Source organism: Etheostoma cragini, chromosome 12 (assembly GCF_013103735.1).
Source record: "Etheostoma cragini isolate CJK2018 chromosome 12, CSU_Ecrag_1.0, whole genome shotgun sequence".
Lineage (NCBI taxonomy): Eukaryota > Metazoa > Chordata > Actinopteri > Perciformes > Percidae > Etheostoma > Etheostoma cragini.
Window position 1 is genome coordinate 24,178,825 of NC_048418.1, and position 11,286 is coordinate 24,190,110.

An 11,286-nucleotide genomic window follows, 5' to 3' on the forward strand; every position below is an offset into this window, starting at 1 on the left:
TGGTGGACAGACTATGCAACGCCACCACTAACAGGGACGTTGTAGAGCGTCCTCTGGTGGACAGACTATGTAACACCAACACTCATAACATGGTTGACCGTCCGTTTTTATTTTATTTTTAAATATTCGTTTATGAGTATAATTTATTTGCCATTATAAATGATTCTGATAAATGAATATTTAAAAAAATAAAAGTGTATACAAATTTATATTTTCTAAATGCAAATACCGATAGTTTGGTAAATGCCTAATATCGGCCAATAATATTGGCCCGCTGATGTATCTTTCAGGCTTTACACTGTAGTTTACTTTGAGTGAATCCCACTTATGCCATCATGGTGCCATAAATACTCAGTAAAAATACCAAATCTATATCAACTTGGCACTGAAAGTAATCCTCAAAAAATTTAAAATGTACTTCTATTTGAAAAATACTGAGAAAAACTAGTATGCCTACCGTTTAGGAAATTATTTAGCCTTCACATTTTTTTAAAAAATCAAAATGTATCGAGAGATGATCTCATGCATCGTTGATCTTTTGTTGGATTTGTTGACATAAAGAAAGATATTTAATAACAACAGCCTTATCCTGTACTCAACGCTGATCCATAACTTTTGTCTCATGCTCATTGTTTTTGGTATGCTGTGTTACATAGTTTATCTGTCCCACTCACTTCTTGTAAAGGAGGATAGCGATGACAATGCAGATGATGAAGACCACAGCCAGGACGGGTCCAACCACCCAGATCAGACCATCACCAGCGTCCAGGGGCTGGGGGTCTGAATCTGGGGCAATCACGGGGTCTGTGTAGGGGCTGGCCACATACATTTTCTGTAAACAAACGTACAGGCACATACTCAGGAAAACAAGTCACTGGAAGTGTCAATTCTAGAAATACCTGACTATAGGAGGACTTCTTTTTGAAAGCAAGTTGCATTTTTTGGAATGTCTGTGTATAAAATAAAGTGGAATTGACACTAAAAGCAATTAGTTATAAAAAATTCAACACACGATGGCCCCAAAAAATGTCAATCCCGCAGCTCTTTTACCAAGTTTACACAAAATGTAATCCTGGAACTGTGACCAAGCTGCACATGACTGACTTTCCATGCAGATGTGTATATGAGATTAAATTTGATCTGTCTTTAAATTTTACACAAAAAGAATGTACCTGAGTATACTGACATTATATATGTCTCTATAATCACAATAAACTGAATAATGCGCCTTTTTATTAGTTCTGAATTACTTTTAAGACCTTCGCCAGAGGGGTAAAAGTGTTCCTATAAAAAAAACTATCCTAATTCAAGCTGTTTACGTCTAATTTACGTCTAATCTAATTCAAATACACATATATACAATGCAGTGCCGTGCACAAGGCAATATCTCTTCTACTGCCACAGTAGGTACACTCACTCTTTATTAGCATTGGTGATGGAAGTGCGTGAAGGTTATTGCCTTTTGCTTACAACACTTTGACTGACGTGCATTTTATTGTTTTAGCAGCAAGGCGATATTGATTGCAATGTATGGTGACAGCCTGCAGCGGAAAAACACAGGCAGCAGGGAATGAGGGAGTGGTTATATACACAGAAAGAAAAGAGATGTGACACAGTGGCTTTCGTACCCCGGTTGTGGAGTTGAGCTCAGCCAAGATGAAGAAGACATACTCCTGCCCCGGCTCTAGAGCTCGGTTCTCAAAGCCTCCATAGTCCAGCTGATCCCCCAGGGTGAAGAAGGCCGGTAGGGTGGCAGGTGTGAAACGGGCCGTGATGTAAGCCCGCCGCAGGTCCACCTGCTTCTGCTGCCGAGAATCCCTCTGCTTTTGACTGATGTCTTTTAATAACTAGGAGAGGAGAAATAAAGAGAGAGAGGGAAGACACAGACAAGAGAAATGAGACTTTCCATTATCTATGAATAACATTTAAATACCAATATGGATTTATAAAGGGTAAGCGTTGCCAGGAGTTCTTAGCAATGGGAATGTGAGTGTTTGTTTATTGGTCCTCTACTCTTTCCAAGCACAGACATCAGTGGTTGCTGTTATTGTTGTGGTTCTCACCTCCTCTAGGTCCATTTCATCCGGGCTCTTGAGGTGTCTGATGACACCGCGGGCTCTCTTCAGCGGCACCACAACAACATACACATTCCTGTGGGATCAGAGGAAGACAAACAACATAACACCAGTTGCACCGACAACAGCAAACATCAAACTATTTTCACATTCCATTGCCAACTTGTTGCACTAACATCTCGTCAGATGGTGTTGTCATCACATCAAACAACTTTGGAGATCATCTAACCTCTAGGTACAGCAGGTCTATGACAACCATGGCGACAACTTCCAAATCTTTTAATCTTACTTGACAGGAGTGCGAGTCTCCAGCGAGGGCAGGATTATGGTGACGGTCGTTTCAGTGTCGCGGGTGTGGTCGATCTCGGGGCGGCGGATGGTGATTGGCGGCGAGGTCTTGGCGGAGATGCGGTGGCGAAGGCCTCCCATGTTGCCCTCCGGAGCAGTGATCTTAAAGTCGTAACTGGTGTCAGGCTGAAGATTTGGAATGACTGCCTTTCTCAGACGAGCGTCCACCTCCATTTTCTGTCGGTTATACTCCACCTGGGGGAATAAAGAGGGTTAGTGAAGTAAGAACAACAGGTGAAAGGGAAAGATGGCTATGATATCCTATTGTACTTTAACGTGTTTACACTCTGCCCTCCTTTTTAGGATGGTCTAGCTAAATTAAAATCAATTTCTTTATCAATATTACTCTTTAAATATTTAAAGGGTTTATTACAATCTGGTATTGCCCAAATTTACACCATATATAAAAAAAAGAAGTACAATTTTTTGGGAATTATGCCTATTCATTTTCTTGCCAAGAGCTAGATGTGAAGCTTCCACCAGCAGCTGGCTAACTTAGCTTAGCATCAAGACTGCAAACAGGGGGAAATAGCTAGCCTGGTTATCTTAAGTTAATAAAATCCTTCTACCTGCACCTCTAAAGCACCCTAACTCACAACATGCTGTATATCTTCTATGTTTTTCATGTGAAACAACGTGTTAATTAGTAAGATATAGGTGCTAGTTGTCAGAAATGGCTATTTCTTTGTACTATGGTCCTACTCCATTAAATTCAATATAAAGCCAGCATAAAAGGTTAACACTTCCATAGTTGGGAGTATAATTCAGTTTGAGGCCATGCATATTAAAAAAATGTAGAAACCTATGATAATGGGAGGTATTATAATCAAAACCACTTGACACATGTTACATTCAAATGTTGTATTATTTTATAAATTTTCTTAACAAATGACAGACTAGGTCATTGCACATGTACATGCACCAGCCAAAAGTACATACAGTAAAACGATAGGGGTTGCTGCTCTCTGGAAACTCCCAAGTCAGAAGAACACTGGTCTTCGTGGCCAGATTGACTGAAAAATTCCTCGGCACATCTGGGAAGGAAACAAACAAAAAACAATCACTTGTGGTGAAGTATTTTTAATCAAACCAACGGCTCCTCTGCTTTCCTACTGCAAACCTGTGGAAAATGGAAGACACATCAGTAACATGTGTTACTGGGGGAAGAATACATGATGGTTAGGAGGATGGGCAGGTGAGAAGGAGAGTGGATGGCAAGAGTAATAATTACAAATAACAGACAGAACAGCTGCAGGAATGTGACATGCCACATTCTCAGAGTGTAAGATTGTGTTTGTTAGACTCAGAATTCAGCATGTCAGCAAAGGTGTTGGTAAAAGGGGAAAGTGGAGGTCTATCAGACAAAAAAAAAAACCTTACCTGCAGATGAAGCAACAGACTCCGGGCTTCCCTTAAACTCAGACCCAACACTTACCTGCTGTATTAGATACTGTTAGCCCTGTATTGACTTTTACCTGAGAGTTTGTGATAAGCAATGCTGTTGAAGCAAACATCCATTAACATTCAGCCGGCTTCCACTGGTGGTGAAGGGTAGGTGATGAAGGTATAAGTGAGTGAGTGGAGGAGATTCGGGGGAGTAGTCGTGTTCCCCTTGACTTTGCAGTTCTCAGCCTCTCTGAGGTGCACAAGTGAATGGCCGACCTGTAAAAACTGGCCCAGCCTTCATTTAGTTTAGTGGTTTGGAGTGAAATCCACAGTAAAGGGAGTGGATGTGAAGCTGAACCAGTGCTTAGAAGGTAAAGGATTTTCTTGTGGCCTGAGGCCAGCCCTACCTGTTTCAAAGGCCAGGGTTCGGCTCACCAGAGGTGGGCTGAAAGGGCCTGGCCCTGCCTTGTTGTGAGCTCTGAGCTGCACCTCGTAGGCTGTGCTGTGATTGAGGCCCAGGATGGTGTAGCTGGACTCACTCGCTGGTAGCGTGATAAGCCATGGGGGAGCAGTGGGGGCTGGTATGGCTGCCGGGACAGGGTCAGCAAAGGGTTTGAGGCCTGCAGCCTCTTTGTACAATATGGTGTACTCTGTGATGACACCATTGCACTCCTCTGGGGCAGGAGGCAGCCAGGAGAAGTGGAGGGAGCAGCAAGTGGCATTAACAAAGTCAGGTATTTTGGGGTATCCCACTGGGGGGAATACGGGAACTGTTATCTCGTGCTGCACTACATCTCCGTAACCTGCTCGGCTCTTTGCAGACAGGACAAAGACGTAGGTGGACCCTGGGGAGAGGTTTCTGACAGTGAAGTTTTTCTCCTTATTTGTAAAATCCACTGTGTTGTCTAAAGAGGTGTTCTTCAGGCCAAACTGTAGACGGTAGCCCTGGATTACCACTGGGGCCCCCCGGCTATCAGAGGATGACTCAGAGCACTCCACCGGAGGAGCCCAGCGCACCACCACTGTTGGACCAGATCCTGGACGCACCCACAGAGAGGGGGGGCCGGGCACTGCAAACAACAGTGTAGGCATCAGAAAATCAATTGTCATATACATATATATATATATATATATATATATATATATACATATATATATATATATATACACACACACACATCTTGTAAATCTTGTGGAAGAAATAGAATTGATCTGACTAAATTCAGTGCACTGAACTGTATACTTGGCATATACTTACCAATCCCCAGGGTCTGCACCAGCTTGGTTTTGCTGTGTGCTCCATCCCCTTTGGTAGTGTATGCTGCCACTGAGATGGAGTACAAAGTCTCAGATTTCAGGCCTCCTAAAATCAGCTCCTGCAGGGGAAAACACATAACAGCACCATCAAATACTGCTAACTCATTCCTTTTTATATGAGGCACTTTCTTTACAGTTATACATCAATAGGAAATTATCAAAAAGTTACACATCAGAGGCTAAACAAATCTCTGGTGGTCAACATTAATAAAGATTTCATGGCTGTCTCTGTGTAATGTATTGGATGCACTTGCTGTTTGTATTAATAGTGAGTTCATTTATAATGAGAAGAGGACGGTTAGTCTGCACTCACATATTGAGTCGAGTCATCCTCCTCCATCTTATACCACAGATGAGACACCCCCCGCAGGCAGCCAAGACAGATGAGGGAAAAAGTGAGTCAAAGGACAAGGAGAGAGGGACAATGTTTAACAATAAAGTAAATGACCATTTTTGGATCATTGAAATATTCAATTATGACGTCACCTGAGACTCATCCAATAGGATGTCTTTGATTTGGGGAAGGGTTCGTGATTCACCGCTCTCTGAGCGGCTGAAATGAACCTGGTAGCCACGGACCTGGCCTTGCCGTAACCGTGGCAACACCGACCGCCATGAGACTCGAAGCGCTGAGGCGTTGAGCGGCTGGACATCCACCTGACGAGGTGCTGCACCGGGAACTAAGGACATACACACACAAACTGAATTAATTAAGTGATCAATAGTCTAGCCAGTAAAATAATCAACTAAACAATCAGTACTGTGTAGGTCTGATCAACGGCTCCCACTCTTACCGTCCTCATCAGTTCTGCAGATCACAGCCGGGCTTTTGGGTCCAGTCCCCTCTGCAGTGAAGGCTGCCACGGTAACGTTGTACCAGCTCCACTTCTCCAGCCCCGCTAACACTGTCTGCCCCTGCAAGGCCGGGACAGGAAGCCCCTTGACACCCTGGCCCTGACCTCCGCCTCCTGCTCCAGAGACTCTCTGGTATCTCAGCATATAACCTGCCAACTCGCCATTCTGACCCTCCAGTGGAGGTGGCCGCCAACTTACTCTCAGCGAGGTGGAGCTGGCACTCTCGCAGGACACACCCTCGGGTGCAGCTGAAGGCTCTGATTGGACAAGGAGCGAGGAGGGCAAAGAGTTTAGGAGAGACCAAAGAGAATGGAGTTGAAAGAGCAAGAGGGGGCGCACATACGCAAAAGGACAGGAGATAAGGATAAAAGAAGGAAACAATAAGAAACTAAGGTAAACTAAACTGAAAGAGATAACACCAGGACAAAAGTGAGTGACGCAAAAATGGGGAGCAACCACATAATGTAAAAGCATAATGTAAGACGTAGCACCTAATGAAAAAAAAACAGAGACAAGAGTATTGACCCTGAGTGGACAACTTAATTATACCAAAGGAGAATGTGTAACCGATACCCATCGATGATATATTATCCTTTAGCTGTAGCTAGTGGTAAAAAAGGATCCAGATTAAGAATGAAAAACAGATATTGTTAAGTCTTTCTTTCTAAAGCAGAAATGCACAGCTCAGTACACAGGAACTCAGACAAATATACACATTTCAAAACACCAACCCCCATGGTGGCATAATCCTTGAGTCCTCAGGATAATAGAGTGGTCTGAGACTTTCCACTGCTGACTAGGGGAAGGTCTTGGGCTTCACAAAGGAAAGAAAAAAACAAACTAAAACATATCTCACACAGTGCAGAAAGGATTTAGGAGCCAGGTTTAAAAAAAAGAAAAAACAAGGAGCCCGGAGAGAAAGGCACTCAGACGGATACTGAAAGCCAGGCTAGAATGATGAATTGCAGACAAGAATTGAATCAGAACTAGGCCGGAGTATTCACTGTAACAAACAAGTACAGAGAGCTAAGAATCACAGACCATCATCACCACAGATCCCTGAACTGTAGGTATCACTCACCCTATATAATGTTCCTTAAAGAGTGTGCACACACAACGGCGAACACGACCGAGGCGTCAGGGCTTGTGTGTGAGCTCGGGACTGTGTACCATGTGTGTATGTGTGGGAGTGTAATAGTCATAGCTGACAGGTTCAAGTATCTATCCACTCAGCCGTACAGCCACTGTTCTGTTGGCCTCGGGGGACAATCTAGATGTGCACCAAAGCTTGGCGATAACAAAGCGCATATAACCTCTCAGGGAAATGAATCCTGCTGCATGAAATAGTCTGCTTATCTGGTACTTCCCTTAAACCCCCACCTCCTCTGGTGTACCACCTTGATCTCCCTTTCGTTTGGGTGGTAAAGACTGAAAGGAGACCAGCTAAAAGTGAGCACGGATCTGATTATGAATGTGTCTGTTCAGTGATTGTAAATTGTAAATACTCGACAAAAACTTACCTCGGCAGAGCTAAAGTACAGAACCGTGAACTGCAGGACTCTTCTCGACAAAGACTAGTTTATCGATTCTTTTCCTTGCACCGTTTTCTCCATTATCTCTGCATTTTCTTCTTGTGAGCAGATATAAAATGAATCAAAACGTCAGAGTAAAAAAGAGGAAGTTATTTGACTCTTATCAGAGATTGTGATGAGTGATTGTGCAAAAACGACACAAGGGAGAGAATCCAAGTTCACTTGGGGAAAATACAGACTGGCCGACACTTACCTGTAAACACAGCATGCCAACCACCGTCCTTTAATGCTCTTCATCACTGACTGCTAGCCAATAAGTGGCAGACAGTGTTGCCCTTTCAAAGACATTAGACAGTGATAGAGTGGAAAAAGTGAAAGGAGGGTGAAGAAACGGAAGAGTTAAACTTTAATCGGCGCTCCATCTCCATCTGTCATGATGTTTTGGCTGTGTAAGAAATCGAAAGGCTGAGCGGAGGGAGAAAGGCACAGTCAAATGTAGATGGATGCATGGGAGGTAGGGTCTGACACATGGGTTGATGAACGAGATAAATGAAGAGATGGGAAGATTGTTCCCAGGCTTTACCGGGTCAGGAGCTGAGGACAATGTACTTTGATCTGTGTTTGTGTGTGTGTAGGGGACAACATATTTCATTAGACTTCTGTACAAGACTAAAACATAATACACTATCAATTTGTGGCATTTTCCTGCAGGTACAGTATGTGAACCCAGTCAAATTGAGACGTACTGGCTTGTGATGTCCTCTGCACCAGCTCGTTGGTGAACGCTCCGATGCCTTTGTTTGAGATGGCGGCCAGGGAGAAGGAGTACTCAGTGTTGGCTTTCAGACCCTCCACCGTGTATGAGTTCCTCGGCCCAAAGGTCAGCTTCTCCTATGAGAGAGAACAAAAAGGGGCAGAGGACAGAACGAGAGGGTGGGATGATGGGAGTGAAAAAGAAATTATTAAAAACATGAGACTGTCACCAGCAGACACAGAGGCGCCGGACGCTGGGGTTAATCTTTTAAACTTCCTTCTTCTATCTGCCCTCTCATTCCGCTGTAATCCACTGAGCAGACAGGTTTATAAAAAGAGAGTAAGAGGTCTTACCAAGCTGCCGAACTTTACAGGTTTGTAGAGCAGCTCATAGTTGACAATGCCCTCCTTTGTGTAAGCAGGTTCCCAGGTCAGCTCAATGCTGGTGTCTGCCACCTTACCGACTTTAAACTTCCCCGGTTGGCCTGGGACTGATGGGGACAGGACAAAACAGTCAGTTATATATATACTAGTCGACTGGTCGATTCATTGGTCCATACGTTCTAGCTGGACCAAAATCCTGGTTGATTTTTTGCCGTGTTAATTTCATCAGGTGGAAGCATAGACCGTTACGGTCTATGGGTGGAAAGCACTAATTGCTAAAGGGTGTGTTTTCAGAGAATCCCTGTTTCACAGGTAACAGTCTGTCTTCAGAAAACCCCCCTTGTTTTTTGGACTAGCCCAGCCCACTGGGGACAGATTAAACAGAGAACTAGAAAGCCTTGGTTCAGTGGTTAGCTGAATATTTATTTAATTGTGAGCGTTTAATTTCCAGTCAGTCCTCCTCTTCCTCCTCTCAAAGCACTTTGAATTGCCTTGTTGCTGAAATGTGCTATACAAATAAACGGGCCTTGCCTTGCCTTGCCTCAACCATGTCGAAGACAACGGCAGTGTGGCAGCATTTTACAAAAATAGATAATGGAAAAAGTTGAATGCAAAGTTTGCATGCAACAGTTTGCAAATCGTAGCTCGACCACAACCATATCACTAAAAAACATTAAGCTAACTTTTCTGCGTTACGATGCCCTGTCTGTTTGGAGTAGGCTATATGAACATGTCAGAATTGGCATATTTCATAGTCTAATAATCTTTTTATAACTATAGGCGCACCCTCCCGCAACGACGGTAGCGTTCCCCAGACCACGCTGGATGTTAAGCCTCTACCATCCAAACGCAAAAATAATATCACAGAAGCAATTGTCGACTCTATTGCTCAGGATATGAGACCCATTGCTGTTATGGAGGGCTGAGGTTATAATAACTTGTTACTATAAAGCGCCAGCAAGCCACACCATCATGCATGGACTAACCCAAAATGTGAGGGACTCAAAGAGAAAGTTTCAGAGTTAATGCAACACAGCGAGGACCTGAGCTTGACCACAGATAAGTTTAAATATGCTGTATATATTAAAGCGGATGTGCCTTTTGTGTTTAAGAGTAAAAGCTTTAAATTAATGGTTTATTCGTGCCTCAGCCGCAAAGCCGAGCTCCGATGTTGCATCGCTGTCAGAGCCGACAGACGAGTGGCATTTCAGTGCAAAATAATTAGGTCAAAAAATATTTAATCTACTGCAAATAGCCTGCACGGACAAATACTGCGGGACAGTACAGTTAATTAATCTTACGTTTTTTTGCGCCGCTCCGATTTGTATTGTATGATGTGTACGATTCAGTAGTATTGGGATTTTCTTTTCCTTCTTTAACAAAAAACTAAGTTGAATAACTTGACATTTCTGAAAAAGAATTGTTTGAAAAAAATGCAGATCATCTGTCAGTCTGTCTGCCATTAATTTCATTTGTAAATAAGCACATAACATGTATGTTTTTTAAGGTCCTGAATGTATTTGTTTTTTACGATGAAAAAATTACAGATTAAATCGTGTCTGATGGGTTTGGTGATGACAATTTTGCCCTTAAATTAATAAATATGAAAACATATATTAAAATGTTGGCTAAGTGAGTTTAGCCTATACAGGATTTTGTATAGGAGGAGATGTTTGCTGCATGTGACAAAAAAAATTAGAGCCTAAAAAATGTGTGACATCGCTTAGACCTTTAACTATAAATAATGAGATTTTACCTGACGATGATGACATGACATGATATTGTATGCAATAATACATATTTTAAATTAAAAACTTCCTAAAACTCTCTTTTCCTGGAAGGAAAATGTATGTTATACATATTGTATAATATGTTCTCAATGTCATGATCTACACCTCCCCCCCCACACACACAATAATAATAATAAATTTGTGCTCTGTTGGATATGAACAACCACTACTCTCCTGCACATGAATAAATGAAGTCCACTCCATGCACAAACATCTACAAATGATAATGTTTTGCGCACACACACACACACACACACACACACACACACACACACACACGCACGCACGTACGCACACATGCAAACTGACCTCCAGGCATGACTTTGACATGGACGGGGTCTGAGAAGGGTCCGTCCCCTACTGAGGTGAAGGCCAGGACCTGGATGGTGTAGGTCTCTGAGGTCACCAGGTTCTGAATGGTGGTGATCAAGCTGTCCTGGACGTTATGGATCTGCCACTCACTCATCATTCGGGACGGGTCCATGGTATAGTACACGCGATATCCTTTCACCTACAACAGAGGAACAGAGATGGAGAATGGCTGCAAGATCAGGGGTCTTCAACGTTTGTTTAGGCCAGAGACCCCCTATCCTGAAAGAGAAACTGCATATATTCTATACAGTTGAGTTGCACATTAAAGTGGGCCAAATGGATGAAAATAAATGGATATTATTTATACTTCACGTTTTAAGTTACCTACAGTAAACTTATCTTCATTGTGTAAATTAATTTATGTGTAAATATATATATATATATATATATATATATATATTTAAATTAACACTTGTCACTGATCCAAAACTGTGTCCTGACATCTGTGTACCAGTCATAGGTGACATTATTATT

At 42.7% G+C, this 11,286-nt stretch overlaps 1 protein-coding gene across 20 annotated transcripts in view; it reads right to left on the reverse strand.

Moving 5' to 3' along the window:
* The window catches only part of LOC117954877 (receptor-type tyrosine-protein phosphatase S-like), a 58,756-nt gene that overhangs the window by 11,992 nt on the left and 35,478 nt on the right, over positions 1-11,286 (reverse strand). For 13 of the 20 annotated variants that reach the window (XM_034888951.1, XM_034888953.1, XM_034888957.1 and 10 more), the window contains 13 exons: positions 10,750-10,951; positions 8,621-8,757; positions 8,260-8,404; positions 5,921-6,238; positions 5,613-5,806; positions 5,440-5,466; positions 5,068-5,185; positions 4,217-4,879; positions 3,363-3,457; positions 2,365-2,618; positions 2,064-2,151; positions 1,629-1,847; positions 675-832 (listed from right to left, as the gene is read on the reverse strand). In XM_034888951.1, coding sequence (XP_034744842.1) covers positions 675-832; positions 1,629-1,847; positions 2,064-2,151; positions 2,365-2,618; positions 3,363-3,457; positions 4,217-4,879; positions 5,068-5,185; positions 5,440-5,466; positions 5,613-5,806; positions 5,921-6,238; positions 8,260-8,404; positions 8,621-8,757; positions 10,750-10,951 — 2,618 coding nt within the window. The remainder of the gene's footprint in view (positions 1-674; positions 833-1,628; positions 1,848-2,063; positions 2,152-2,364; positions 2,619-3,362; positions 3,458-4,216; positions 4,880-5,067; positions 5,186-5,439; positions 5,467-5,612; positions 5,807-5,920; positions 6,239-8,259; positions 8,405-8,620; positions 8,758-10,749; positions 10,952-11,286) is intronic. The other 7 variants (XM_034888971.1, XM_034888964.1, XM_034888972.1 and 4 more) reach the window with 1 other exon arrangement.